The sequence below is a fragment of the Ambystoma mexicanum genome, chromosome 10 (genome assembly GCF_040938575.1).
Source record: "Ambystoma mexicanum isolate Mex_15411 chromosome 10, UKY_AmexF1_1, whole genome shotgun sequence".
NCBI classification, from domain to species: domain Eukaryota; kingdom Metazoa; phylum Chordata; class Amphibia; order Caudata; family Ambystomatidae; genus Ambystoma; species Ambystoma mexicanum.
Window position 1 is genome coordinate 195,335,623 of NC_090932.1, and position 27,303 is coordinate 195,362,925.

At 46.2% G+C, this 27,303-nt stretch overlaps 1 protein-coding gene across 2 annotated transcripts in view; it reads right to left on the reverse strand.

The window, feature by feature from the left end:
• PPP3CC (protein phosphatase 3 catalytic subunit gamma) overlaps nt 1–27,303 on the reverse strand; it is a 1,509,833-nt gene that overhangs the window by 712,295 nt on the left and 770,235 nt on the right. For both annotated transcript variants that reach the window (XM_069617714.1, XM_069617713.1), the window contains exon 9: nt 25,237–25,362. In XM_069617714.1, the coding sequence (XP_069473815.1) occupies nt 25,237–25,362 (126 nt within the window). The remainder of the gene's footprint in view (nt 1–25,236; nt 25,363–27,303) is intronic.

Sequence of the window (27,303 nt, forward strand, 5' to 3'; positions counted from 1 at the left end):
TGAGGCGGGCTTTTAGGAAAGTTCTCATTAAGGCTTTGTTGGGATATCGTTTGCAATATGCCATAGGTTCTTTCAATTTATTGATGTTCATAGGAAGATGTGCTAATAATTTATTACCAGTTGCTTTTTCGATTGTCTGGATCCAATCTGTACACTGTAGTTTGGTTTTAATCCTAACAGGATTGTACTTTAATTCTTCTTTAGTACAAGCGATTTCTTCCAATATCAAATTTTGATCCTGTGCCCATTTATTCATCGTTAGGTTATTACCCTTCTCGATCTCTTCGGCAATTATTCGATAGATTTCTAGACTCTCCGGGTGGATGACTTTCCTGTACAGATATAGAGTTGCGATGTCCACCACCGCTTTTAGAGAGACAAGACCGAGTTCCCGTCGTATCGGGGCTACAGCAACAGAGTTAGGTAAGCCCAGCACCGATCTCCAGATAAAGCCTTCGAGTTTGACCCAGAGGCCCTGAGGAATAGACGGGGTGGCGTCCATGCCGTAAGTCAACGAGGGGATAACCTTGGCCTTGTAAAAGTTGATAGCAGGTTGCAGAGAGAATTTCCCGTATTTCCGATCGACAGCTCTCAGCTGCGCTGCTAAGTTCTTGGCCTTCGCCCATAGGTCATTTTGCAGGTTCCTGGCCCACTTTGTGCTGTCGAGTTGAATTCCGAGATACTTGAACGACTCGACCACTTCTATTTTGGTGCCGTAGAGGAACCAATTTGGAGCCACTTTCTTTTTTCTTTTAGTGCCTTGTTTTTGGAGAATCATTATCTTGGTTTTTGATTTATTGATTTCCAAGTTGTTTTCGGTGGTGTAGGTCGAAAGGTTGTCTAATTGTCGTTGCAAACCGATCTGGGTCTGATCAAGCAATATTAAATCATCCGCATATAGAAGTCTGGGCACCTCAGTATTGCCTATTTTCGGAGGAAAGGATCTGATTTTAGCTTGGGACTCTTTGAAATCTCCTAGGAATGATATGAACAGAGCAGGGGCCAGGGGACAACCCTGTTTTACTCCTTGAAAAGTCGGGATAGAGTTAGACATTAGGCCTTGATTATTTAGGCGTACTTTTATACTGGTTTCAGAGTGAAGTTTGATTATTGGGTTCAAAATGGTCGCAGGACATTTCCAACACTTGAGTTTGGACCACAATTTGGACCTGTTCACTCTGTCAAAAGCAGCCGACAAGTCAACGAACGCTAGGTAGATCTGAGAAGATCCAGTCATAGCTCTGTCTTAGAGTAGGTTCAAGCACAGGATATTAGCACTCGTATTTGCATTCTTTTGGAATCCGGTTTGGAAAAAATCTGAACAGCATGCAGTGGCTGCCCATTTGCGAAAATGATTCAATAAGACTGTAGCAAAAACTTTCCCAATGACATCTAACAGGGCTATTGGTCTGTAATTCGAGGGATCGTCTCTGGCTCCCTTTTTAAAAATCGGAACGATCAGGGCTTTTGACCATGAGTCCGGAATGGTTTTACTTTCTCGGCAGATTTTAAAAATTGAGCAGATGAGGTTCGCCCATTCCTCTGGATTTTGCTTGAGGTCACAGTTAGCGAGCCCGTCAGGACCCGGAGCTCTTGATGATTTCAATTTCAAAATGATTGATTTGATTTCTGGTCGATCCAGGCTGAATCTTTTGATTGTTCAGATGCATAGGTGTTTCCTTTGAGTGGCTCGAATAGTTTTCGAAAATGTTCGGTCCATTTCTCTTCTGTAACTGGGTTTATCATCTGCAAGTTTTGAAGTTTGTGTGGTTTGTTGATTAACGACCAGAAGTCGCAGGGCTTTTTATTTATCAATAATTATATACCTTTTGATACCACAGCTCTTGTCCGTGTTTGCTTGTGCTATTGTACCCAAGTGCCTATTGTGTATACTTTACATACTGCCTAACTCTTCTTGAGGGAAGTCTGACTGCTCAGCGTGAAGATAGAAGAGACTCCAAGACCGCCAGAAGAGCGGTCTTCGTAGAAAGATGTGGATGAAACACATATTGAAACGGAGGAAGAGAGAGTGATGATTGACAAATGATGAGAATTGGGTATAGACCACACACTCCAATAGTTTGGATAAGAAGGGCAGGAGTGAGATAGGGTGAAAGTTAGAGGGAAATGAAGGACCAAAAGAGGTTATTTGAGGATGGGGAAAATTGAAGCATGCTTAAAAGAAGCAGGGAAAGTAGCAGAGAAAAGCGACACATTAAAGAGCAGTGAGGTTGGAAAAAAGGGAAGAATACATTATGGGGATTAAAGTGGAAGGTGTAGGGTCGCTGTAGGCAGCAGCGGAATAAGCCTTGGCGAGCATATCAGTATATGGAGAAGGAGGGGCAGAGGGTGAAGGAGTAGTGGAAGATGAGACTGAGGACAGATTTCTGAAGGGAAATGGTTACCAAAGTCTGAAGCTGAAAGAGAAAAAATTGAGGCAGGATCAGGGGCGAAAGGAGCAAGAATGTGTTTTGGGTTTAGAAAAAGAAGACAGGGATGAGAGGAGTCAGAGAATATTAAAGTACTTTTTCTATAGCAGAGAGTAGTAAAGTATTGTAGGTTGAGTGAAGAGTAAGCATGAGGTCCAGTTCAGTGGCAGCCTTGAACTTGTGGCTGCATTGCTCGGCCTGTCGAAGAAGTCGACGAGCCAAACGAAGAGGAGTCATCCAGGGCTGTGATGGCTTCGGAGGACGACGATCGGGCACAGAAGGTTAAAGGAGGTCAAGGGTGTTTGTCAAGCTAGTAGAGAGGAGGAGGGAAGCACAGTCAACTGAGAGGGAAGAAAATACATCAAAAGTGGGAAGAAGGGAAGTAAGGGCATGAATGAGATACTAAATACCCTAAGGTTGCAATGATGAAAGTCCACCGAAGGGGAGGAGAGCACCGCACAGGGTTGGGGAGTGAGGATAGGAGGAAATGGTGAGAAAAAGAGAGCGGTAAATGGCGAGGAAAGGGATCATTGAAAAAATGTGGTCCAAAGAGGAGCCTGAAATGTGAGAGGGAGGTGCGGGAATTTGCGATAGTAAGATTCAAGAATAGATACTAAAGGAACAGATGCATGGGTTGAGGAGAGATGAAGGTTACAATCACCTATGAGAAATAGTGGATGGTCGAAGGGAAGACGACAGGAAAGGAGTTAGTCAAGATTGTCACAAAATGAGGAGACAGGGCCAGGAGGGCAGTAAATCACCAGAAAAGCAAGAGGGGATGGAGAAGAATAGATAGCATAATAATATTTGAAGGACAGAAGCATAGGTAGGTGCAGACCTGGAGCAAGAGAAGTTGGACGAACAGAAGAAAGGATACCTGCACCTGCACAGTGACCAGACAAGCAGGGGCTAAGGGGAAACATATAAAAAGGTGTTGTGAAGACAGTGCAGCAGGAATTACAGTATTGGAGGAAGAAAGTCAGGTCTCGGTAAAGCAGAGAAACTGCAAATGGAAACAGAAAAAAGGTCAAGGGCAAAGTGTGCTTTTTTGTTGAGGAAACGAATATGCCAAAGGCCAACATTGAAAGATTTTTGTAAGGCCCGTAGTAGGGGGATAGATGAGGTCATTGTAGTCACAGGATGAGGGAGAGGAAGTGGGGTAGCGACTGGAAAGCAAACCAGAAGAGTTATGAGGAGACATTAGAGGCAAAGAAAGTGCAAGAGAGCAGAGAGCAGATATTGATTGTGGGGAGGAGGATATGAAGACACCAGAATGTAAATTGAGAGTAACCAACACTGAGACCAGCAGGTGTGGGGGTACGAGCAGGTGACCAGTCAAACAGGCAGGGGGTGCTGATTGCTTTAGACGGTATAAAGCACTGAGGTATGCGAGGGGTCAGAAATGTGAGGCACACATCATTTAGATGATTTCTCAATAAATGGAATTTTATTAAATCATATGTTTCACCAAACACCTCACTATCCCTACCCTGACCAGGATTTTCCTGCCTAAAACAAACTAAAGGAAACACTTTAGGATATTTGGCCCCGACACTTGTACATAAATACACAAGAAAATATATGGCAATTCACAACAATAATTGCATTTGTAATATTCACAGTCTCATAACCTGGGTGAACTCCCCTTCCCCAGGTTTTAAGTTGATTTCAGTTCCAATGTCCAACAAAAGAAAGATTCCTCTTCTTCCTTTCATTCCATCAAATAGCATCAATGATATTCGTGGTCAGGATGATTGGCCACAACATATAGGATTCAAAGAAACACATCTTCTTGATAGCTTTTCTTGGCTCTGACCAGGAATCACAGTTTATATCTTTGTCAGAATAACTTCACAGCACTTCCACTTCTACGTTGTTTACTCTCATGCCAGGCCGACTTCGACAAGGATTCACCATGCAGGTCCACTCGCCTGCCGGATAGCTTTGCACAATACGCAGTGCTTTTGAAGTTCTAGATCTACTGACAAGCAAATGTTCACAACAGCTTTATCAGTTTGCAGCTTTACGACTTTCAACAACTTTTCAGAAAAGACAAGATTCACGTTAGTGCTCTTTAACACTTCCATGCAAGCAGGGCACTCTTCTTCTGAACATTCACTGTCCAGAAGGGGAACCTCTTGTCTTTCTGCCACAACATTAACCGAATACCTTTAAGGATGTAATTCTAACTTTCCTCCTATTGGCTTTGGCAGTGTGAGTTTTTATACCAGCTTTAATTCTATGGAACAATCACAATCAACAGCTTCACCTTTGAAAACATTGCATTTGCCCCTTCCTGTCCTGTTAGCCAGAGTAGCTCCATTGTATGCCTTGCCATTAGATTCTTTTGGCAGTGGACAATGCTTGCACGACTCTTGGCTTTGGGTAATGCTTGTTTGTTCCCTGGAACTCACAATCATTAAAGTTCAGTCACTTAAATTCAATGCTACAATGTTTATCTGCTTTACAAACGATTCTTCAGTTAGCTTTCACTTCACACGTTTAGTATTTCATACGAGTGCTACTTTTCTTACAGTCACTGCCCGACAATCAACATTCGGGTTTACAGCAATTTCACTTGCACGCAAGTGATTCTTCTTTGCTACTACTGCCTGCCTTTGTTACGCGCAAGGGATTAGAACTTTCTGTAACAATCAACGGTTTCTGTCTTGGATCCCCTTTGCATGCTGCAGGACTTCCACTGCTTTGGCTTCTTCCGAACAGACACTTCCTCACTGAAGTTGCCTTCGTTCCCACCAATTAAGTACAGGCTTAGCTTGCTCCCGAGACCCTCTGGTGCATACCAGCCTCCATCCACGGTCTCCAGCATGTTTCCTGCTGCAGGAAAGACTTCTTCCTTCACGCTTCTCGCTGCGCAGCCTCTGCACTTCATATTTATGGGTAAAAGGACCCCGCCTCAGGACCAGGAGCTGGAATCTGCCCTACATTGGTCCCGGTGACCCCGCTTTCCTCCAACCTCTGCTTGGACTACCAACAACGAGCCTGCTGCTGCTCTCTCCTTCCACTACTGCTTCTGCTGCTCCATCTCTAATGCCAGCTAATAGCCTGCACCTGAGGGGGCCTTTTAAGCCTCTCTGACTCCCTCAGATGTGGGTCATTTGCCTTAACAAGCTGACCACTACTGTTGTATAACTCTTGAGCCCTCTTCTCCATCTGAGTACTTAGGGACTTATGGAACTCGAAGTCCTCGACAACAGAATTAGCTTTTCTAGTCAGCCTTCTACTTCCAAACTTAGGTTTATTTCTTCTAAGTGTATTTAAGGAAACATCACAAGAATTTACTGGAAAAGGGGAAGGCAGTTCATTTAAGCCATTATTCACAGATTTTGTCTCACTGTACCTCTGTGAGTTAGGATGGTTTCCAACTTTATGAAGTTCAGACGGGCTTTCCTTTCTTAAGATGTTTAGGGATTTTAGATTAGCTTCATCCACATTAAGATGTTCAATTTGTGGATCAGACAAATAACGACAATAAGCCATTTTTTGCCTTAAAACTTGTAAAAGGTTCTTCCCCTTTAGAGACAAATACTGCGTCTCATCCCACAGGATCTCCTCACCACCTTGAGCCTTGTCTCCTCCCGCAGAGCACCAGCCTCAAGTCTAGGATCCAGAAGCACCTGCATTTCACTGGCCACCTGGGAGGAGACTTTAGGCAGGGGTTTAGTAAGGGATCCGAAGGATTCATCACATGTACTAGAAAAAGATGAGGATAGAGGAAGGAATAGTTAGTAGAAGAGAGTCAGAAACCTACCATCAGCAAACAGCAGCACTAACAACTGGGACTTTGCCTGGACTTCGTCGAGGAAAAGGAGTATTTATGCTTCCTGGGAGGTGGGGCACTCGGGGATGCAGGGGCATGGAGAAACAGCAAAAGTGTCCAGAAGGAGGCAGACCGTAGTCTGCAGTCAAATGAAGCTTGAAGGAGCTTGGCTCCTGATCCTGTTCCAAGCCGCACATAACGGCAGATGGCGGGCCGGCTACAGCACGGCAGATGGTGGGGCTGGCACACGGCCTAACAATAGTTCAGGAGTAGTTCAGGAGCCAAGAAAGAGCAGAGCATCTGCAGAGCCACCACACGCCGAACACAACAGATAGAATAATCTCAGCAAACAGCTGTGACTTTGCCCGGACTTTGCTGGGTCTTCACCCCGGAGGAGGAGGTTCTATGCTTCTGGAGGGTGGTGGGGAGGTGGCAAAACAGGAGAGGCGGTTAGAAGGAGGTAGACTGTAGTGTGCAGTCCAATGTAGCCTGATGGAGCTTGCCTCCTGTCCCAACCCGCATAGCACAGCAGATGAAGGGCCGACTACAGCACGGCAGATGGTGCCACCATGTCCCCAATATTACAGGTGGTAACAACAGAGCAAGGTGGAAGAAATACTTGTTGAAAGGTGATGGTCAAAGAGTGAGTATGGTGCTATAGCTGTAGGACTGCTAAAAATCATGCTGTGTGTTGTAACAATGTGACTCCATCTACCTCCCAGGAAGATCAGATTTCCCAAAGTTATGCTTTTGTAACACTTTATACTAAATCCCATACGGACAATATTTTGATTAGGTTGTTTTTAGGGAAGAAGATCATATTTAGTTGTGTTACAAGCCTTTTTCCTAATAGAAGCTGATCTCCAATCTCATCCAGACAAAGTTAATAAGGAACAAGTTACTTACCTGTAACTGTTGTTCTCCAGCATGGGTCTGGCATGGATTCACATGCTCATGAATATTCCCCGTCGTCAGGCTGGGAATCCTCGGTAAAGAAAAAATCAGTTCCGGTTCTGATCTGTCTTTCCTAGTTGTAACCAATCACTGATCTCTGCGTCATACTGACCACAGCCAATGACTGCCCTCTACCTAAGCCCCGCCTCTGGCAGCCATCTTCAGATTTTTACCGCACATTCAAGTGTTGGGAGTCCTCGTGCTTAGCTCTCGAGCTTTTACTGCGTGTTTCGCGCTTTTTCAGGTGAATTTTCACATTTTTTCAGTCAATCGGGCCTCAAGCTCCACCGTTTCTACTCCCGTTAACGGCTACCCGTTGCAGGATTTTCAAGGTTGAAGATTTCGTCGAATCAACTTCTTGGAGGATTCCAGAAGATTCGCGGCCTACTTCGAGATGGCCTAGGATGCGAATTTGTCGCCCGGACCCAAGCTGTTTCGCAGCTGCCCTGGATGCGGGCTGCAGAATGTGTTTAAGGAAGACGAACATTCGCGATGCCTCTACTGTCTTCATGGGGCAAGACCAGTGGTATTCAAACTGTGGGTCGCGACCCCCTAGGGGTCCGCGGGTGCATCCCAGGGGGGCCCTGAGAGCTCAGCATGAAAAAAGATTTTTTTTTTTTTTTAGATTGGAAGAAATGGGCAGGGGTGGCCCACATGGGCGGGCTGAAGCATGAAACTGTCTCAGGCAACAATGAAAAAGTGGCCCACAGTTGTAAATGGATATTCATTCCTTTAGTCACAGACTGGGCCTCATTACTACTATGGCGGACCAGTAACAACGGTGCTGGTAAGCTACCGGCACCGTTGCTACCGTTCCGCCATAGTAAGAGTTGTGCTCGTGGGTGCTTGACAGCCCCCGCCAGGTCTGATCTCAGCTCGTCGGATGCACCAGCACCGTTATTAACGGTGCCGGTGCATCCGAGCTCCCCCTTCCCATTTGAGCCATATGGGGCTCAAATGGGAATGGGGATCTACCGGCACCTTCGAAAGGGCAATTATCATGTCCGCCTAACTCGGCATGACCTAGTAATTGCCCATTCGCGGGTGCCAGACCCGGATGCAACTCCAGTGGCAGCCGTGCCGGTTTTACCGGCACAGCTACCGCCAGAGTAGTTATGAAGCCCACTGTTTCAATAGTACCCAAAGGGGTGCTTTGTGTTAAAATGTAAGTAAATTGTGATATATTCAGCAACAATGGTCAACATTACTAACTGCATAGTGGCCCCTCACCCATTATGGAGGAGCTAAGGAGCCAGCCCAGTGAAACAGTGAGCACTCCCTCAGCTGCTTTATCCAGCTAATGGAGTGCTCCTGGGCTGGCTGAACTGTCAAAGGGAAACACTGTTTCCCTTTGACAGTTCAGTTTAGTTCCCCAGCCGCACATGCTCACTGAGCCATGCAAGTGCTGGGGCGTTTTGCTTCGCCAGCATTGCATAGCTCATTGGAAATGCTGGCTGGGGCACTGCATGTCTGTATGTCCGAGGGGGAGCTCCTGCGCCTCCTCGCACATACGGACAGAGCAGCTGGAGCAGCACCCACACACAGGCCAATGCAGAAGGTACGTTTATGTTCATTGTTTTTATTTAAACATGTGTATGGATGCGTTATGAGTGAGTGTATGGTGATGGATGCTCATGTGAATGATAGAGTGATTGCTGTATGAATGTGCAGCGCCTTGCATATACACATAATCATGTTCATTGTGTTAGGACCAGTGGGGCCCAGGGGACAGGGATGGTATCTTTTTACCGGACATCTATCATTCAAAACCCTCTGCCTTGTCCACAAGGCTTTCTGGGGCCTCGGTCCAAAATACCTTCAGCTATTCCTCCGCAAATACCTCCCCTCTCGAGCTCTTCACTCCTCTACCTCCAACTCCCTCAGGGTCAGTCGTTTATCAAAGAAACGAGCTGGGGGTAGATCTCCGTCTTCGGCTGGGGCCTCCCTCTGGAACAGCGCCCTGCCACTCTAAAACTTGAGGAGAACCATCTTTCTTCCTGCACTTATCAGACCTACCCTGTCTGCTGCCTTAAACGTAGCACTTGCAAATTGCTGGCTGCACTACCACTGTTTGTTGCCTTTATTATTTATTTATTGTTATTTATCTGTTTCTCCTCTGCTTCGCACTTTCCACTTCTCCCCCCTTCCATGCACTTTTCCCCTCACACTTGCGCGTTCTCAATGTCACTGGGCCTAGTAAGATCGCTGTTTTATTCTCCTCCGTTCCCCTCCCTTGCCTTGTCACGCTCTGAAACACTTGTGTACGAGCGCGATAGAAATAAAATATCAATGCCTGCCCCCTGGACTCCCAGCAACAATTGCAAACTGTTTGGCTATTTACCCATTTTTTGTTAAAAGTATGCTCTACAATGCAACAGTTTAACCTATTATTTAAAAAAAAATTCACAGGGGGAAACCCCCCCGAACCTCCCCTTAATGCCCCTCCACTTAAAAAAGATTCACCAGCCGCCACTGGCCCTCAGACTGTGTTGGGAACGGGATGGGGGAACCGAGGGACTATGGTGGGAGCACAATGGGCGGGAACCATGGGATAGTGATGGGAGCAGAGTGGGGAGAGCGCTGGGTGTGTGATGGGGTGGGGAGAGACCAGCGACTGGGTAGGAGTGGGATGAGGGAGCCCAGCGACTTTGATGGGAGCAGGTGACGGCGCGCAATATATACTGTCCATTTGGCATTTCTGGGGGGTCCCTACCTGCCCAAATTTTGCTCAGGGGGGCCCTGGCCAAAAAAGTTTGAAGACCACTGGGCAAGACTCATGTAGAGAAGGACTGCCAGTTCTGCAAGAACTTGTCGGAGCGGACCATGAGGGACCGTCAATCCCGTCTCGCAAGCTGGTTGGAGAAGGGCTTGATGGGTGAGAAGAAGAAGAACAGGTCCGAGCGGGCTTCTAAGTCCTGTGCGGGCGCCCCGGCGATGGGGGCCCAACACCAGGCCAAGCGCCGCGAGTCCGCTGGCTCCGGGAGCGCCGAAAGGTCAGGCTCTTCGGTCGCCAGGCTGGGCGCACCTTCCCCGGCACCGTCAACCACGAGCCAACCCCCCCGGTTCGGGGAAGAGAAAGTCCGAGACCCCAGGTAAGCTTCGGGAGAAGCCCCGTCCGATCTCGGAAGAGGGGGAGCGAGGCGTCGCCCCTCCCCCGAAGGAGAAGGCCCGGGACGCACCTAAGGTGGTGAAGGCCCCTACCCAGCAGGCGAATGCCTCTATTGAGAATCCTGTAAATCCTTTGTTGGGATGCTTGTATTTTTTGCAGTAAGGATTTGATGATTTTTATGGGAGTAAAAAAGTAATTCTGATTACCAATGGAGGCATTTTGTAGGCAAGTGAAACCCTATCTTAACTCCAAAACAGATAGCTTTTGCAAACCATACTTCTGTGCATCTAGAAATTCATCTAAATTAAAAGATGCACTTTTAATCTACACTTCTGCTTCAGGCCAGGTTGTAAAATTAGAAACTCTTCATGGAGCATTGCTCTGCTTGTATCACGAATTTGAAGACATCTGGGGAGCTGTGAGGGTGAAAGCAGGCTCCTGTATGTCTGTTTCCTATCGTTTTGTGGAAGTATTTTTATTCCCACTTTATTTTAGGGTGAACGTATTTGCCTATTTTTAGGGTGTAAAAGTGACTGCTTTACTCATAGGGCTGCCTGTGGATTTAGGAAAATAAAAAAGGGGCGTTTTGTTCATCTTCCGTTTTGATTCTGCATCAGAGGAAGCACCCATGTTCCGGTCTCAGATCATTCTCTTTCAAGTGTAGCCAACGGAGTTGGAGAGTACTCTGCTTCTTAACATCATACAAAGCCTTCCTCCCATTTAATCTGCAGCTTTCGCGTTCCTATTCTAGAATCTGAACAGGAGCAATAAATGGTTCCATTTAGGTTTGACCCCTTAAGAAACATCTGCTTTGATTTGACATCGGAGTTCCCTTCAATGTTCTAAAGTGTCCATCTAGTTTTTATATTAATAACATTCATTTAGAAAACCAATCCGCTGATAAGAAAATGTACATGTGGTCAAAAAGAAAACAATTAATGCAAGTAGCTATTCTTAGTATTTCTTATTCCACTAGTGTGACACAAGTGTTGGTATAGGGAGAGGTTCAGAAATCTTATGGAAATTATTAACTGTTCATAGCACACAATGTACAGAATATATTGTATTCAATATATCGATTCAAAAATATAATGTGCATTATGAACGTATTGTAATATGTGTGATCTGTAGATCTATTAAAGATTCAAAGTACTGTTACTGTGTATTATGTTGGGAATTTGCTCTAATACCAAGTATATACCAATAAGAAATACAAAAATAGCTTCTTGTGTTCATGGTTTTCTTTTTGTCTGAATGGTTTGCAAAAAGGATCAATGATTCACTTTTCTAGCATGACAACAGGTGCAACCCAATAGCTGCATAGATAGTTACACATGCCAGCGCAGGTCACTCTGAAGCACCTTTGTTGCCTGGTAGTGTATAGTTTTTTTTTACAAGTATCTTTTGTCTGCATCTCCCGTAAGTCTCTTGGTCAGAATGACAACGGTGTGGTCATTGATGGTCAATGATGCTATTATGTTCTTTGTCTTGAGTCACCCCATTTGTTCAAAAATATACATTGACATTTTTCAGGCTAGTTTGCCCTTCATCAAATCACCCTTGATAATTAGCTTCTAGGCTAGTGTAAGTAAAAGATTGTATGTCCACTTAGGTGCTATGGTATTTCTACGTTGCTGTGTCATCGTACTGTGTATTTGCTATATTCTATACAAGCATGTGGCTTATTTAGTATGTGCCAGTATGGCTTTTGTCAAACTGTGTGGCCTATTGTGCAGATCCATTAGATGAAGCAGTTCAAGCTATGCATCATCCAAGTGTTAGCTTTTCTACTTAATATGATACTGCTGGACTGATACACGGCAGACATAATTGTGGCGGGAACACCATAGAATACACAAGTGGAAGTGTACTTGTCTTGCTGTCTATTCAGATAGCCCTGATAGATTGCCTCCGATAGAGCAAACATACTTTACTATAATAACGAGTCACGGACTGCCTTGTGACAAACGTATTTAAAGCAGACTAGTATCAGACATTTATCCAAGTATAGTTACCCCAGAATTCTTTCTCAGCCCAGCAGTCTACACACGTAGTCTGTTAGGATATAAAACTGGGAATAGAACAAAGAAATTTGCGAGCAACTGCATAGTCCTCACAGGAGGTAAGTGGGTATGCCATAGTGCAGTTTTGTTTTTTTCCAAACACAATGCTCCTTGCTCTTTTTGAGCACCCTGATCTCAACCAAGCTTACTTCATACTAAGCCCTTAGTATGGATGCTATTTTGTTTAATAAGTCCCAGGAAAGTACACAAGTGCCTCGGGTGGGATGCCCAAAAGGTACCCTGTGTTTTCCTGGGCTCACCTTGCCCAGTTTTCTGCCTGAGCCCTAGAAGATGGTGGCAGCGAGAAATCGTGGCAAGTCGCTCGGGCACTTGCCTTTAATTTTAATCTCCCATGCATTAGCACTCTTGCATTAGTAATTCGGAAGATGTTCCACAGCAAAACGTGACTTCCTTTGTATAAAAGAAAACAGATTTGGGCATATTTGTCATTGGCTATCTTGCACCCAGAAATCTTGGAGGACAATGCAATCAATAGCAGATCTGGCAAGTACTTGAATAGGTTGTCTGGATTCAAGGCATAAGCCACATGCCCAAAAAGAAGCCTGTGCAGATTTGATTGTCATGACCCCCCCTCCCCTCCCCTCCTCTCCCAGCAATTGGATAACTTGCAGGAGATGGTACCCTTTGGGGACGGGACTGGAGCACGAAGCAAGCATCGTTGATTGGATATAAAATGTGAGGTTGAGGCATGTGACACAGCTGGCTTGCCCAGCTCACACACTCCATTAAAAAAAATGTGCTTCATTGTAATTAAATATATGGAAAGTGCGATAAAGTATAATGTTTTCTGTTTAGATACACACAGAACAGACAAAAGTGCTCCCTGAATAATTTAGGAGAAAGACATGTAAAAGAACGTTGTTGACTGCTTGCATTGAGATCCAATTTAGTGATCCATTTCACTATAACAATATTTTCCAGTGTTCCTGTCCGGTCATCTTTGTTGTATTGCATTTATGTGGTTCGGGTCCTTGACTGAGTAAGGGTTGACCCTCACGTACACCACGCCCTCCATTGCACATGCTCTCAGCCTAGCCGCCAGCCCTTTTATCCAGGGTAAGTTTCACAGGATCTTTTTAGGGGGATGGTGGGTGGGCCGCATGAAGTAAAGGAGACTATGGACTGGAACCACAGTATTTACTATGGTAAGTAACTTGTTCTTACTGCTATATCCCCCATTCCCATTCCTCCATATTTGAAGGAGATTTCTAAACACCCTTAATAAGGAGTGGAAGGCAGTCAGGTTTATACAAAACCTAAAAGTGCGGCACACTGCTTGCCCAAAGGGAGCCATCAGCCCTAACGGCACAATCCATAAATAAGTGCTTTCAGAATGAGCGTGGTGTAGCTGAAGTGGCTGCCCTACAGTCGTCTTTCCAAGATCACATCCTGTTGGAAAGAGACAGGGGCTGCTTTAGCACTAAGAAGCTAGGGGTGCAATACTTTTGGAGGAGGAACTTTCCTTGTGCAGTCAACTATCCGGGTGACAGAAATCTTTATACGGAGGTATAGAACCTCTATATATAATGAAGAACTGCAGGGGTGCTCTGATATCCCGCGTCCCTTCCAGATAAAATGTCGGTGCCCTGTCTACATCAAAGAGTACAAGGGACCACCCTGCCTCTGTTTCAAGGTTAGGCAAAAACAAAGGGTCATTAATGTCTGTAGCCACTTTTGACAGGGACTTCGGTTGTGTGCACAAGGCCCCCTTATCCTTATAAAAAAGGAAAGAGGAATATGAGCAAAGGGTCTGAATCTCAACTATCCTGCATGCTCAGGTATTCATTACCTACTAGAAAAGCAGTCTTCCCTATTTAATTCAGTAGAGAACATGGGCTTGAAAGTTATAAGAGAAAGAAATCAACAAAATCTATAGATCGGTAGCTGCTCAGGACTGATAAGTTCTGCAGGAATCTACCTTGATGACGGAGTCAGCCAGAAGGGTAACACAACTGAAACTCTGTCTAGCACCACCACCCATCTCCAAGGGGTTTCGATTCTTGTGCAAACACTTGTAGAAAAATACCTAATCCATTTAGTGGTGGACATCAGTCTGGTGGATTCCTGTTGAGCCTGCTTTTATCGCTTTCATATTGGATTGAGAAAAGCCTAATCCGCCTCAGATCCTCAGAAGTCAGGCCGACAGCTTTAGTGATTGAGGGGAGGGATGTAAAAAGAACAAGTTACTCACTGTAGTGACTACTGTACTACTAGTCCATAGCCCCCTTTCCTCCATACTGTATGGGCGATTCCAACACAGCATAAGCTAAGAGGAGGATGGACCTTACTGGAACTATGAAAACAAATTCCTGAGAACTGCCTGGCCAAAGGTTGCGTCTTCTTGCGAGCTGACATCCAGAGAGTAATGCAAGCAGAATGCCAAAGGGATTGACCAAGTCTCTGCTTTGCTAATTACGTTCCATGGGACGTGGCGTGGAAAGACGACTGCTATTGTTTTTGCCCTTGCTAGATGAGCTCTAATACCCTTCGGTTGCAGTTTTCCTTGTACTGTGTAAGCCTCTGAAATGTACGATACTATCCACCGCTTTAATGAGGCTTTAGACGCTTGCCACCCTGGAGCTGTTCCCCCGAAGGTCACCAATAGCCAGTCAGACTTCCTGAATGATCTAGAACTATTCAGATAAATAGTTAGCGCCCTGACATCCAGGCAATGCAGAACCCTATAACGCCTGTGACTCCGGATTAGGGAAAAATGTTGGTAGCAGGATTTCTTGATTTATTTGAAATACTGAGATTATTTTGGGTACAAAGGACAGATAGGTTTGCAGCACCACCTTGTCCGTGTAAAACATTGTGTATGCAGCCATAGCCTGTATTTCGCTAACCCTCCTCGCTGAGGTAACTGCAACTAAGAGTGCTGTTTTTTTGCATCACTAACCCAATGTCTGCCACGGCCATGGGCTCAAACGGCTTTTGCACTAGAGCTGTTAAAACCACTTTGAGGTCCCAGGCGGGCCGAGGCCTTCTGATTGGAGAAAACATCCTGAACAACCCTTGTAGATGTCTTTTGACAACAGGGTTGCCTAAGGAAAGCACCATGCTCTCCGAGTTCCTATACGCCGCTATAGCCGCCAAGTATGTTCTGCATGTATCCACCTGTATGCCTGAATGTGCCAGATATGCCGCAAAAAAATTTGTCCACTTGATCTTGTATTGTAATCTCGTGGAGGCCTTCCTCACAAATCTGGATAATGTCTAAGTTGTCCTCCGACAGCCTCAAATGTGCCAATGTTGATTTCCCCGGTACCAGGCCGTGTGGTTCAACGATTGTGGATTTGGGAGCAGCACTACTCCCTGCTGCTGAGAAGTCAGCTGCTCCGACCCCGTAAAGGTCAGAGGCCCCGGACAGGCTAGGTAAACCAGGTTCAAATGCCATTCCCGGGATGGCCACCCCGGCACAAGAAGTATCAGCTTGCAATTTTGTTCCTGTCTGTATGTCTGTACCTGCTAGCAACCCTCTGAATGAGTGGGGTTGGAGGGAATGCGCAAAATGTCATTTTGGACCAGTGTATCTGGAAAGTGTCTCCCTCTGAGCCCCTCCCCAGACCCTCTCAGGAGGCGAACCGGTTGCACTTGGCATTGCTGCTGGTAGTGAACAGATCTCTCTTGGGCTGCCCCCACAACTGGAACAGATCCTGAAACACTGGTGTCACTATTTCCCTCTCGTAGGAGTCTGTCCCTAGGCGGCTGAGTATGTCTGCCTCCAAATTGTCCTGTTGTAGCAGATGGACTGCTCTGATTCATGCATTCTGCTGAATTGCCAACTAATCACAATTGTATGGCTAGGTTGCACAACAGAGGAGACCTGGTCCCCTAGCTTGTTCAAGTAGAACATCAATGCCATGCTGTCTGAGTATCATGACCTACGCAGCCTCTTACACTCTGAGCAAATGACTTCAGAGCCAGAAAGATTGCTTTCAACTCGAGGTAGTTTATGTGCCTCCCTTCTCCTTGCCAGACCTCACCCCATGAGCTGAGAGTGCCCCGATTGTCGTTACCCAGCCGTCTAGGGATGAGTCTGGTTATCTTAATCGAGTAGGAAGGAGGATGGAAAGAGGCTCCTGCCATCAGGTTTGCCTCCTCTCCTCACCACTGCAAATCCTCCCGAAGACTCGGAGGGATCGAGATCCTGGCTGACTGCGAGCCTGATCCCAACATGATGCGAGATGCAACTGAATCCTCCTCATCTTGAGTCTCGCAAGGGGAAACGACAATATGCATGTTGCTTGTAGACCCGACAGGTGCTGCTAGCACCATACAGTGGTACTCTCATTCTTCAAGAAAGGTCTGACTTTCGCACAGATATCTTTCCTCCTCTCCGGGGTGGAAAACACCTTGGCACTCTCACTGTGCCCCATTGGAACCTTATGAAAGTGAGACTTGGCGTGGGAGTAAACTCAGATTTCTTCGCATTGATTGAAAAACCCAGACCGTGCAGCATGTCCATAAGCACTTGAAGTGTCCGAGACGCCTCTAGCAGCAAATCAGTCCTGACAAGTCAATCGCCAAGGTAGGGTTAGAAATGCTGACCCCTGCACCTCAAATTCGCAAATTGAATTCATGATCTTCGTGAAGACTCTGGGCACTAAATGTAAACCAAAGGGGAGAACCCTTTATTGAAAATACTTGCCCATAATGGAGAACCGGAAAATCTCTGAAAGGGATGCTAAATCAGTATACGTATGTACACGTCCTTCAGGTCCAGGGCACATAAACACTCTTGTGTACAGAGACACTCTGCAATCTGGGCTTGGGTTACCATTTTGAACTTTTGTAATGGAAGGAAAAGGTTGAGGAAGATGGGTCCAACACTACTCTCAGGCCTGCCTGGTTCTTTTTTCTGGATAACGCACATTCTGAAGTAGAATCCCTGGCCAGACTCTGCTACTGCCACTCTCTCCACTGCTGGGACTGGAGACCCTATCTGTAAGAGCAGGATGAATGGGAGCACGGGAGGGATTGCAGGGAGATGAAGCATCCAGCGATCTGAAAAATGATAACACCATTGCTCCTTGTGTAATGCTATTCTGCCTCCAACAGGACACACGTAAATCCGGACAGTAACGTCACTGTTTCTTTGGGTTGGAGGCTGATGAGGAGGGGGGCAAATAGAATCCCTTGGGGTTAGATCTCTGCTGCTTGCACCTGTGCGTGCTCGGGGAACAGGCTGGCTGTCTAGTCTGTCTATCCTGGAAGTCTCCAAAAGAGCGAGAGTGGCTCTCTTGCCTGCACTGGGATCGTGAGAAGCCCTTAGAAGCTATTAGAAGCTGTTTTAGTTAGCACCGCCAAGGACTTTCCAGTCTGTGTGCTGGTTTTCTTTTTGGTTAACTCCTCATCTTCGAGGAATGAACAAGGTCATTACCCTCGAAAGGCAGGTCCAAGATCCTATCCTGCACAGCTGAGGTAAAATCGTTTGGCATGCATCCAGGCTGACCTTAGGTACACGCCGATACACATACCCCTACTGGCAGTGTCGATGTGTGCAAGCAGTGATTCTATCAGGTCTTGCACCACCAATCTTGGCTTCATATAGGTCGGGTTTAAATGCTGCCTGCCTTTCTACTGGAAGATCATATGTAAAATCACCTATCTCCCGCCGCAAACATTGATTTGCTGCTGCCAACAGCGCACCTGCATTCGCCTGCCGATACTTTGTCCTCCTTAGGTAGCACTGCCGTCGATGAAGCAGACTGCCCGGAAGAGGATGCAGCCGGATTAGAATAGAGGGATGATGCTGCTGCCACCACTGTGGAATTTGGCTGAGGATGGGAGGCAAGCAGCAGCCCTTCACTGCTCAGTTGCCTATACCGAGCATCAAGTTTTTTGCTAACCGTTTGGCCCACAACGTCTTGGCCACCTCCAAGACATTTTTCTGAAAGGAGAAGCATGTCCTGGAAGAAGTATGCAATGCCAAGACCTCTGCCAACACTCCCGCTTCAGGGTGCTTCTGAGGGTGCATGGGCACCCTAAGAACTCTGCCAAGCCCTGCAATATTTTATGAAAATGAAAGACACTGGCTGAATAGGGAAAGTCAGACTCCTGCTCATCATCATTCGCGTCTTGCCCTCCGACTGCCGAACTTGGGGCCAACTGGTCATGGGACTCGTACCCATGTGCAAGACTCTTATTCCCACTGTTTGCCTCTGTTAATGGCAGGGGCTCTGGAGCCTGTGGAACTGCTGGTGGCAGAGAGGGAGGTGGAGGAGGAGGTGGAAACACTGGCTGCTATGGTATGGTTAACGGGAGCAGAAAAGGAGCTTAAGGTACCCCCAGAGGTTGCTGAACCTCTTGTGGCAGGACTTCCTTAGTGAGCCCCTGGAGAATTCCTGACATTTGGGGTGAACCATGAAGCATTCGAAGAACCTGTCTCTGCAAACCAGTGAAGCCTGCACTAAAGGATGTGCTCCCGACGCCCTCGGCGTATAGGTCAATGTGATAGGTGTGCACGCGGTCTGCCTGGTCGGCTGCTGCAGCATACCTCATGATGTTCGACGGTGTGGGGTAGGTGGAGCACCAGGGGGTGTCATCACCTGACCACTAAGTCATTACCAGTGGCTTGCTTGTCGCTGGAGCTGCAGGTCTGCCCACTGAATGCCTCACTACCTCTGCAGCCCTCTCTGAAGGGGGTGACTCGACAGAAGATGGCAGAGCCAGCTCTCGCCTTGCCGCCATTTTGTGACCTTGTTCTTGGCAAGATTGTATCGGGGCGTACGGGGAAGCTGAGCCTGGCGTACCACTGATCCGGACATCCGTGCGCGTCCCTCGAACATCTAGTAATTCTGGACGTCGCCTCACAGTGCTCGGGCAAAGTAATCCAGTGACACTGCCACCAGTTTTTGAGCCACAGTCCGGCTCTTTGGCACCAACCATCTAAACAGTTGGTTGGTAGCCTTGCACCCAGGGGTGCAATTCATTTTCATACGCTTGGCCCCCTACGGAGAATTGAACAAAGCATTGAAGCTATGAATTTGATGTGTGACATGCACCCTATTGACTCTCTCCATCGTCCTGATGATGGCTGGTCCCATTTTCTTTTGAGAGACCAACTACAAGCCGAAACTTGATTCGACAGATCACATTCTCAACTCATTGATCTGTGATTTTGTCACAAGAAATACTGTGTTACCAGTAGGATCTGAACACCATGCCTAAAATTGTCTAATGGTTCAGAACACTGGATAAAATTGTTTTGTATATTGTTTTCAAATGCACAGAACTATCCGGTCTAATATGTTGTTTGTGTAGACATACTGAAAATGTGTGTTGATGAATACAAGTGTATGAAAGTTTTGTGTTAGTGAAGGTGAGAGTGCTAGGGTATTTCTTTTTTTCGATGATACAGACAGATGTTTACACTGATACGTAGTGTTAGTTGTGTACATGTGTAGGTTGTATTTACAGCCAATTGTTTACAGTTTGATGAACTTGAGGTGCTTTTTATTGTTAATAAATTAATCTTTGAAGTGACTGCCAGGTGTGCTTAATTGCCTTTTTTGGGCACGTTCTAGTAGTCATTGGAATATGTACCAAGGATTTATCTTTCTTGCTCAGCGTACCACTCATGAGATGAGCGTGGGGACTGGGAACGCCCAAGGCAGTGGATTAAAGGATCAGGGAAAAATAGCGCTCAACGCGATGAAGAGGAAGTGCACAGCAACTGAAAATGAAGCTGCTGTGGTCAAGACGTCCGTTCCAGTTGTGCAGAAAAAATGGATGTGGGGGTTGGTGCTGTGGGGCAAGGTCAGCGTGTAAGGTCACACCTATCCTCACCCCAGAGAATGCAAAGAATGGTCACTATGTTTTTTCCCAGCACCCATTCATGGGGAACCTGATCAAGTCTGCTTCGTGCAAATGTCCTTACATTAAGCTTGCGATAAGCCAAATGTTCTGTGTTGCCCAGTGCCACAGCTGGACAGGTAGCTCTCCCAGTTGGGGAGATCTTGCCCATCCCTTCTTATTTAAATAAAACGCAGCTGTGGTGTTACCATATATATTCGAACCTTTGAGCCGTGAATGTATGCAAGAAAAGCATTGAAAGAAAGATTGCTTTGAGCTACAGTAAATTGAAGTGCAAATTTTGGTCCTTGGGGTTCACATGTTGTGAACCTGCAGGTAGTCCAGGATGGTTCCCTATCCCGCAGGGAGGATTCTATTGAGATCACTACTGACAGGTCTGAATCTGAGAATGGCATTTCCTCTTTAAAAAACAGACCCATTCCACCAACAACAGAAGTCCTAGTCCACCAAACTCAGAATCGAAATTAAGTCAGAACGATAGCATGTGTCTTGACTCCAGCTCGATAAGAAGTATAGAGGAGTCCTTCTCAGTTGTAGTTTGGCATGTGTGGTAAGTCAGAAATAGGAGACAGACACAAGGAGATGATTTATTGAACACTTTATTGGTAAAGGTCAAGAATAACCTTCCCTATTACTAAAGTAGATTCCCTATGCTACAAAACAATAGACCGGTGCTCGTCGGACAAGTCCCAAAACAAGTGCAGTCTTCTGTCCAAAATCTAAGCTTACCTATCATTATCCTATATAAGAAAGTAGATAGAAAAGAATCCTCAGCCGCTGCTTAGTTCAGGTTACTCCACTCAGGGAACTTAATGGAGGCTGGTTTCTGACACCCATCCACTAGTGCATAAAGTCTCTGAAAGTTTGTATCTGTGATTCCGTCAAGAACAGCAGAAAGCCTCTGAAAGTTCAAAAGAAAAGGAAATTGTTTTTCAGACGAAAACTGTCACAAACCAGTTCTTTGCTCAGTACCCAAGTCTTAGCTCATCTCCAGGGAAAGTGCACTCTGGTTTTTCAGCCTCAGGTAGGCAGCGTGCTTCTCCAGCCCTGTTTATTCTTCCTTTTGTTTTAGCCCGTCCTGGGCTGTAAGCTTCTCGGTTGGTCCTTCTCGGACTATGGGCTTCTTTAGGTTTGGCGGTTCCTCACTTGTCCCTTGCGGGGTATGAGCTTCTCTAGCTCCTGTGGTTTCTTGGTTCGCCCCTTGTGGGCTATAGGCTTCTCTGACCCTTGTAGTTTCTCAGTTTGCCCTTCGCAGTCTACAAGCATCTTTTGCCTCTGCAGTTCCTCATTTGGTCTCTCTTCTGCTATAGGCTACTTCAGCCCTTGTGGTTTCTTGAGTCACCCCTCATGGGCTTTAGGCTTCCTCAGTCTTGGGGATTTCTCTTAGCCCCTTGCGGGCTATATGCTCCTTCAGCCTTGGTGATTTCTCTATCCCCCCTTGCAGGCTGTACAGCATCTCTCTCCACCACGGTTCCTTGGTTTGCCCCTCGTAGGCTAAAGGCTTCTTCAGCCTTAGTAACCTCTCGGTTCAACCCGTGCGGGCTGTAAGATTCTCTCGCCTCTGGTTTTTCGTTGGGCCCATCATGGGCTATGGGCATCACTCGCCCCCAAGGTTCATCGGGACGCCCCTCGCGGGCTGCAGCCTCTCTTGGTTTACATGTGTGGTAAGGCATGGCATCAGTACTTCCAAACGCTGGTTTCCTCCTTCGGTGGTAGCGGTGCTCCCTGCCTCAGCGGTCTGTAGTGATTGGGAACTCTGCCTTCGTCCGTGCTCCAGTCTGCTCCTCTCACCTCGACGTGTATCTTGAATGGGACTACACCCATGCGCATCTCAGCACGTCGGTGCTTCCTGATCCTTGGCGGATGTTCTCCTCTTCTTCAGGTATCCGGCTGGTCTTCAGTTCCTCCATGGGATGGAAAGAACAATCTGGTTGATCCGCGCATTCTCCAAAAGGTGGCACCATATACAGGTCAGAAACCAAGCCTCTCACCTTGAAGGAATTCTGCTTGCACTATACCCTAAGGGGGGCACTATTTATTTATTTTTTTATTTATAAAGCACTTATACACAAATCAAGTTCTTCAAAGCTATGTTTTGGGTTCACCTCCCTGGTCCCAAAGAGGGTGGCTGAGTCTTGGGGAGAAGGAACTTACTCCCTTGATTCATCACACATGTCTCACAACCAGAATGCAGAATGACATCGGCTCCACCATTCCCTGGATGGTGTGCACGGTCACTGGTGTGGTCTGTATTATAGTGGAAGCTGTTTGCAGAAGAGCATGAATTCTGTACATTGCTGGAAAAGAATCCTCCCCGGACGAGTGTCGCAGATGAATGTAATGCACTATTATTATGCATCTGTTTCTCCTTTGCTCTGCACTTTCCACTTCCATGCACTTTTCCCCTCCCCCTCTCCCATGCACTTGCACGTTCTCAATGTCACTGGGCCTAGTAAGATTGCTGTTTTGTTCTCCCCTGTTCCCCTCCCTTGACTTGTCGCACTCCGAAACACTTGTGTACGAGCACAATAGAAATAAAATATCAATATCAATATAATGACCATCAGGTATAGGATTGTCTGAGAAGAGGATATCCACCACGGCTGGGGTAGGAACTCGAATGAGCCAATCAGTGTGGGAGGAGGTAAATAGGAATTCTGACCCCCTTTCTCATATGGGATGGGATGTGATGGTCAGCATCAACTAGGTAAAAAGCCTTGGCGTAGAGCTGAGGCCAAACATGAGAACCTAGAACTGGTAGCACTGGGTTTCTGTCGCAAACCTCATGAATTTGCAGCGCAGAGGCCGGTTTCTTCAAGGAGGAAGGATCTGCTCTGGGGTGACCTTTTTGAAATTCGCCCGGAAGGAAGGTGTTGAATGAAGAGTTGTCAAGTAAGGCATGTAGCCCTTTTATATTAGGCACTGTTTTATATTACTCTCCCCACACCCCCATCGTCAGTAAATTGAACACAGAAGCTGACAGGAACCAGTCTAACAGATATGCTTAAAACCTGGGTTGAGTATTGCCCTTGAAAACTTGAGAGGGCCATTTCTACACTATCATTTTCCCAGGATGTGCCTACTTTTATTCCGTGGCAGAACACACACCCAGCAGCACCACATCTCCTTCTGGTAGTCCGTGCAAATCAGTATACTTTTTAGATAAGAGTAGCTGATGGCACATGTCCTTTTGGTTACTCCGTCACTTATATAGTCACATTTATGTACTCGGAACACACAGTGTCACTTAAGTTCCTATTAACAAAATTCCAACTAAATCTGTAAAACCTCATCAATACATCAGGTAGCCTCCCATTCAGTAACAACTGTAATCTGCATACATTCAAAAAAATATATAATCTATGAAATGAAGTTATCAAGTGGGCATCGAGTACAGCGGCAGTTATGGTCCCATAACAATACTAATACAAAAACGCAATTTCTTGAAATTTCGCAGCAATCATTTCCGCCAATAATAAAATCACAGCTTCTTATTCAAAAAGTGTCTGGCTCAATATTAATATATTTTTTAAAAGCACTGGTTTGGCATCAAATTAGGGCCATGATTCAGCGCAAAAGTTTCTACCACTAAACCACCAATGCTTATGAAATGGATGGGTTATTGTTGCAGAGAAGGGATGGAGCTGTAAGAGTATACAAACATAGTACCATTTGAGATGAGTAATTCAGTGAAAGTATATATGCAATATAGTGTAAAGTGAACTCGTATAGCACACCTCACCCATTTCTGGTGGTCTTGTGCCAGATGATTATGCAACAAAGCAACAGGAGGTGGTTGGTTGGATAGAGCGAGAGACCGGTGTGAATCCTGTGGTGTTGGTGAGCGCAGGCCGAAAGTATCAAAGTCCTGAGTGCCAGTATAGTTCTATGGCAGTGGCACCTGGATATATGTTTTAACTAGTGGGAGAAACCCAACATCTATTATATGAAAGGCATTTGTCCAGAGGGTGTTGGGGAGGGATAGGGCTAAATAAGTGGCAGGCTGTGCAGTGAGTTCTGAGCGGCTTATCCAAAGTTAATGTTGAGGAGTTGGTGCTATCAGGAATAAAGCTTGCATACGTGTTTGGTGTAAGGGGGCTGGTAGGTTGAAAGATGCAACAATTAGTCGTGGAAGAGAGAGTGGTTCAGCACTCTTGAGGAATCCTTTTATCAGAGTTTGAAGATAGGCTGACGCAGTAAAGTTCCAGTCTGCAATTCTGCTAAAAGTAGTGGACCATTTATTGTTATCTATGGAGATTTAGTGTTTGCACTGATTTTGGGTTCTGTTACATAATGGTTGCCAGCTGGAGATTGTACAAATGTAGGGACAAAGTGTCAGGGAGACGGACCGCATTGAATCAGATTTCCAAGTTTCCTTGAGTAAGCATTTTACGCAGGTATGTTGCACATGTTGGAGCGAATGACGCGAACGCGTCCCATCTCCATTTTGTCCTAGTTTGAGAGGTTGTTTATCACGCCAAGTTTTGGGTCCAAGTTTGTGATGGCTATTATCGTTTAAATGTTCGAGTGGTATGACCTTTGGGATCTGAATATCCTAGCTGGTTGGTCTGCCAGGTTCCACCAGATTTTACTGTCCCAGCCTGAAGTCGCTAGTCGGATGAAATGATCCCATTGGTCCAGTTTCCAGGGGTAATATGCAAGATTGTAACGCTGACAGAAAGCGCCAGGTGTGGAGCAAATTCCCCAAGCCTATATACACATACAGTAACACAATTAGTACGGGAGAAAAGAGAATGTTTAAGGGCAATGAATTGGGAATGAATGTGTGCATTAGTTATGTAAGAGAACATCCACAAATATAACCATCTATAAACAAATATCAGCAAAGCAACAGGATTTACAGAGAAAACACATGCAAACTCAGACCCATGAGCAGACATTTAAAAACACAAATAGAATGTAAGCCAAAAACACAGGAATACGAATGATTAACACAAACAGCACCCACCCACACAAAACTTAGAATCCAGGAGCACCTGCAGGATTCAACTTTTATCACTGAAACTTCAGCCTTGTATCCCTGGCTGTGTCTCATTTTACCTTTCTCCCCTACAAAAGGCAAAGACCACGTGAAGACATCCATGAAATTGGGGAGCCAGTAAGGATGTGGAGAGCAGTTGAACTGCCTGATGTTCATGACATTGTTTTCATATTTCAGGACAGCAGCTAAAGGAAAAAGAAACAGTTGACAGCAATAAGGCAATGAGTTTCAAGAAACAAACAGTGCAGAGAAAGAAGAGTCAATGGCTGCATGGGAAGCCGGAAAAAGGGTGTGAGAATTTGTATTGCGGAACTACAACTGAAAAGCCACTGGGCACTTAAATGCTGAACAGAATGGTCCAATATATAACACACAAACATATGTATATTTATGTCATGGGTGAACACAAAGGAAACTCAGGTGCATTCAAAGAAATAATACAGAGAAAGATAGATCGCAATTGGGACTTCAGAGCAGGCACTCCGAGAGACTGACAACGACTGCGTGTGAAGAGTGAATTCAACAAGATAGCACATAGAGAAATTGAATGACCAGATAGAGACGTAGGCAACTGGTGTCAGGAAAAGGGTGCTTAGATGTGGAGGTTGGAGTCAGGCTTTCAGTAAGAGCTAACTGCAGAGAATTGCAGATTGCTAAACAACTTCATGAGAAGTGAAAAAAGAAAGCTGGAAATATTGAGGCAGTCCCAGAAAAAAGCTACTTACTTGTGATACTAGTTCTCCATCTTATCCTATGACCATTAAGTGTACAAGCACTAAACACCTCCACGTATGGGTGGGATTTTGGAATGCTTTCATAATATTAATTTTGTATCTGTAAATCAACTAAAACAAGCCTCTGCAAAGCTCACAGTTTTGGCTCAGTTATAGGCATTAGACGGGTATTGGGCAGACTTTTGGCAACCAATGCCATCATACACGCCAACTCTTAACCATCTTTCCATTTGCTGCCTTCTTGTGCTAACCTGCATTTGACAGCTACTGAGCAGGGTTAAATTAGAGTGGACGGTGCTTTGCAAAGCTAGTGGGTTGGGTGTGTCACTCTGGGGTGAGCGTGGGAGGCTGGGCGGGTGTGCTGTTAAGAACTAGGGTGGCTGAGAGGGTATCGGCCCAAAATACTGACAAAATATTGCCGAATAGGTGTTTAGTGTGCATTCGGCAGGGACAAAAATACTGACTCCAATTATAGAGAACAAGGGAAGCAGCGTTGCTGAGGTGTCCCCCGCTCCTCGTTAGCTATAATTGGTTCAGGGGTTGCATGGGTGTCTCCCTCTTCCATTAAGTAGGTAAGGGGATGCAGGGAACAAGTGATCTATGCGATCACTGCAGCTCTCTATAATGGAGGTCGACATTTTCTTAGTCAACATGTTCGGCAGAGCAGTGATCATATAGAACCGTTGAGAGCTGGGTAGTGGAGTGGTGCTGGGGAGATCTAGAAGGATGCAGGAAGTGGGCTGCTTGGGTGAGTTATGATGTTGGTGGTGTGCTGGGACTGCTGGAGTAAGGTAGGTTGCGGAGCTAAGGAAGGGTGAGCTAGGGTTTGCTGGTGCAGTGGTGGACTCTGGTGGCCGTGCCTGAGTGAGCTATGGCGGTACAGGGTCAAGTAGGGTGGGGTGTGCTCGGGTGAGGGAGGGCTGGGTGTTAGCGAGCTTTGGCCATGGGGACACTGGAGTCATGTGCTGGCGTGAGGTTATTTGGACAAGGTGGGGAGGACTGCTGGTGGGAGTGCTTAGGTGAGGGTGTGCTTGGGTTGTGGGGTGAGGTGCAGCGATGTTAGATTGTGGAATGTCTTACTGGGATGATGTTGGCTGGTGAAGGCCTGCATGAGGTGCAGTCATGATGTTGGATGGTGGCGGCTGTGATTTCATACTGGGGTCATATGAAGTGGTGTGCTGGGGTGAGGTACCATGGTGATGTGCGATGGGTCACCTGGTTGAGGATGGTTTATTGGGGGACGTTGGGTGGTGGGTGAGCTGGGCTGAGGCTCTGACTGTTGGGAGTCCTGCAGTGAGGCGATGCAGTGATGATGGCTGCTGGGGACTCTGGGATGATGTGTGGTGGGGGCTCTGAAACGAGGTTGACCAGTGTGGTGCTGGTGTGTGATTG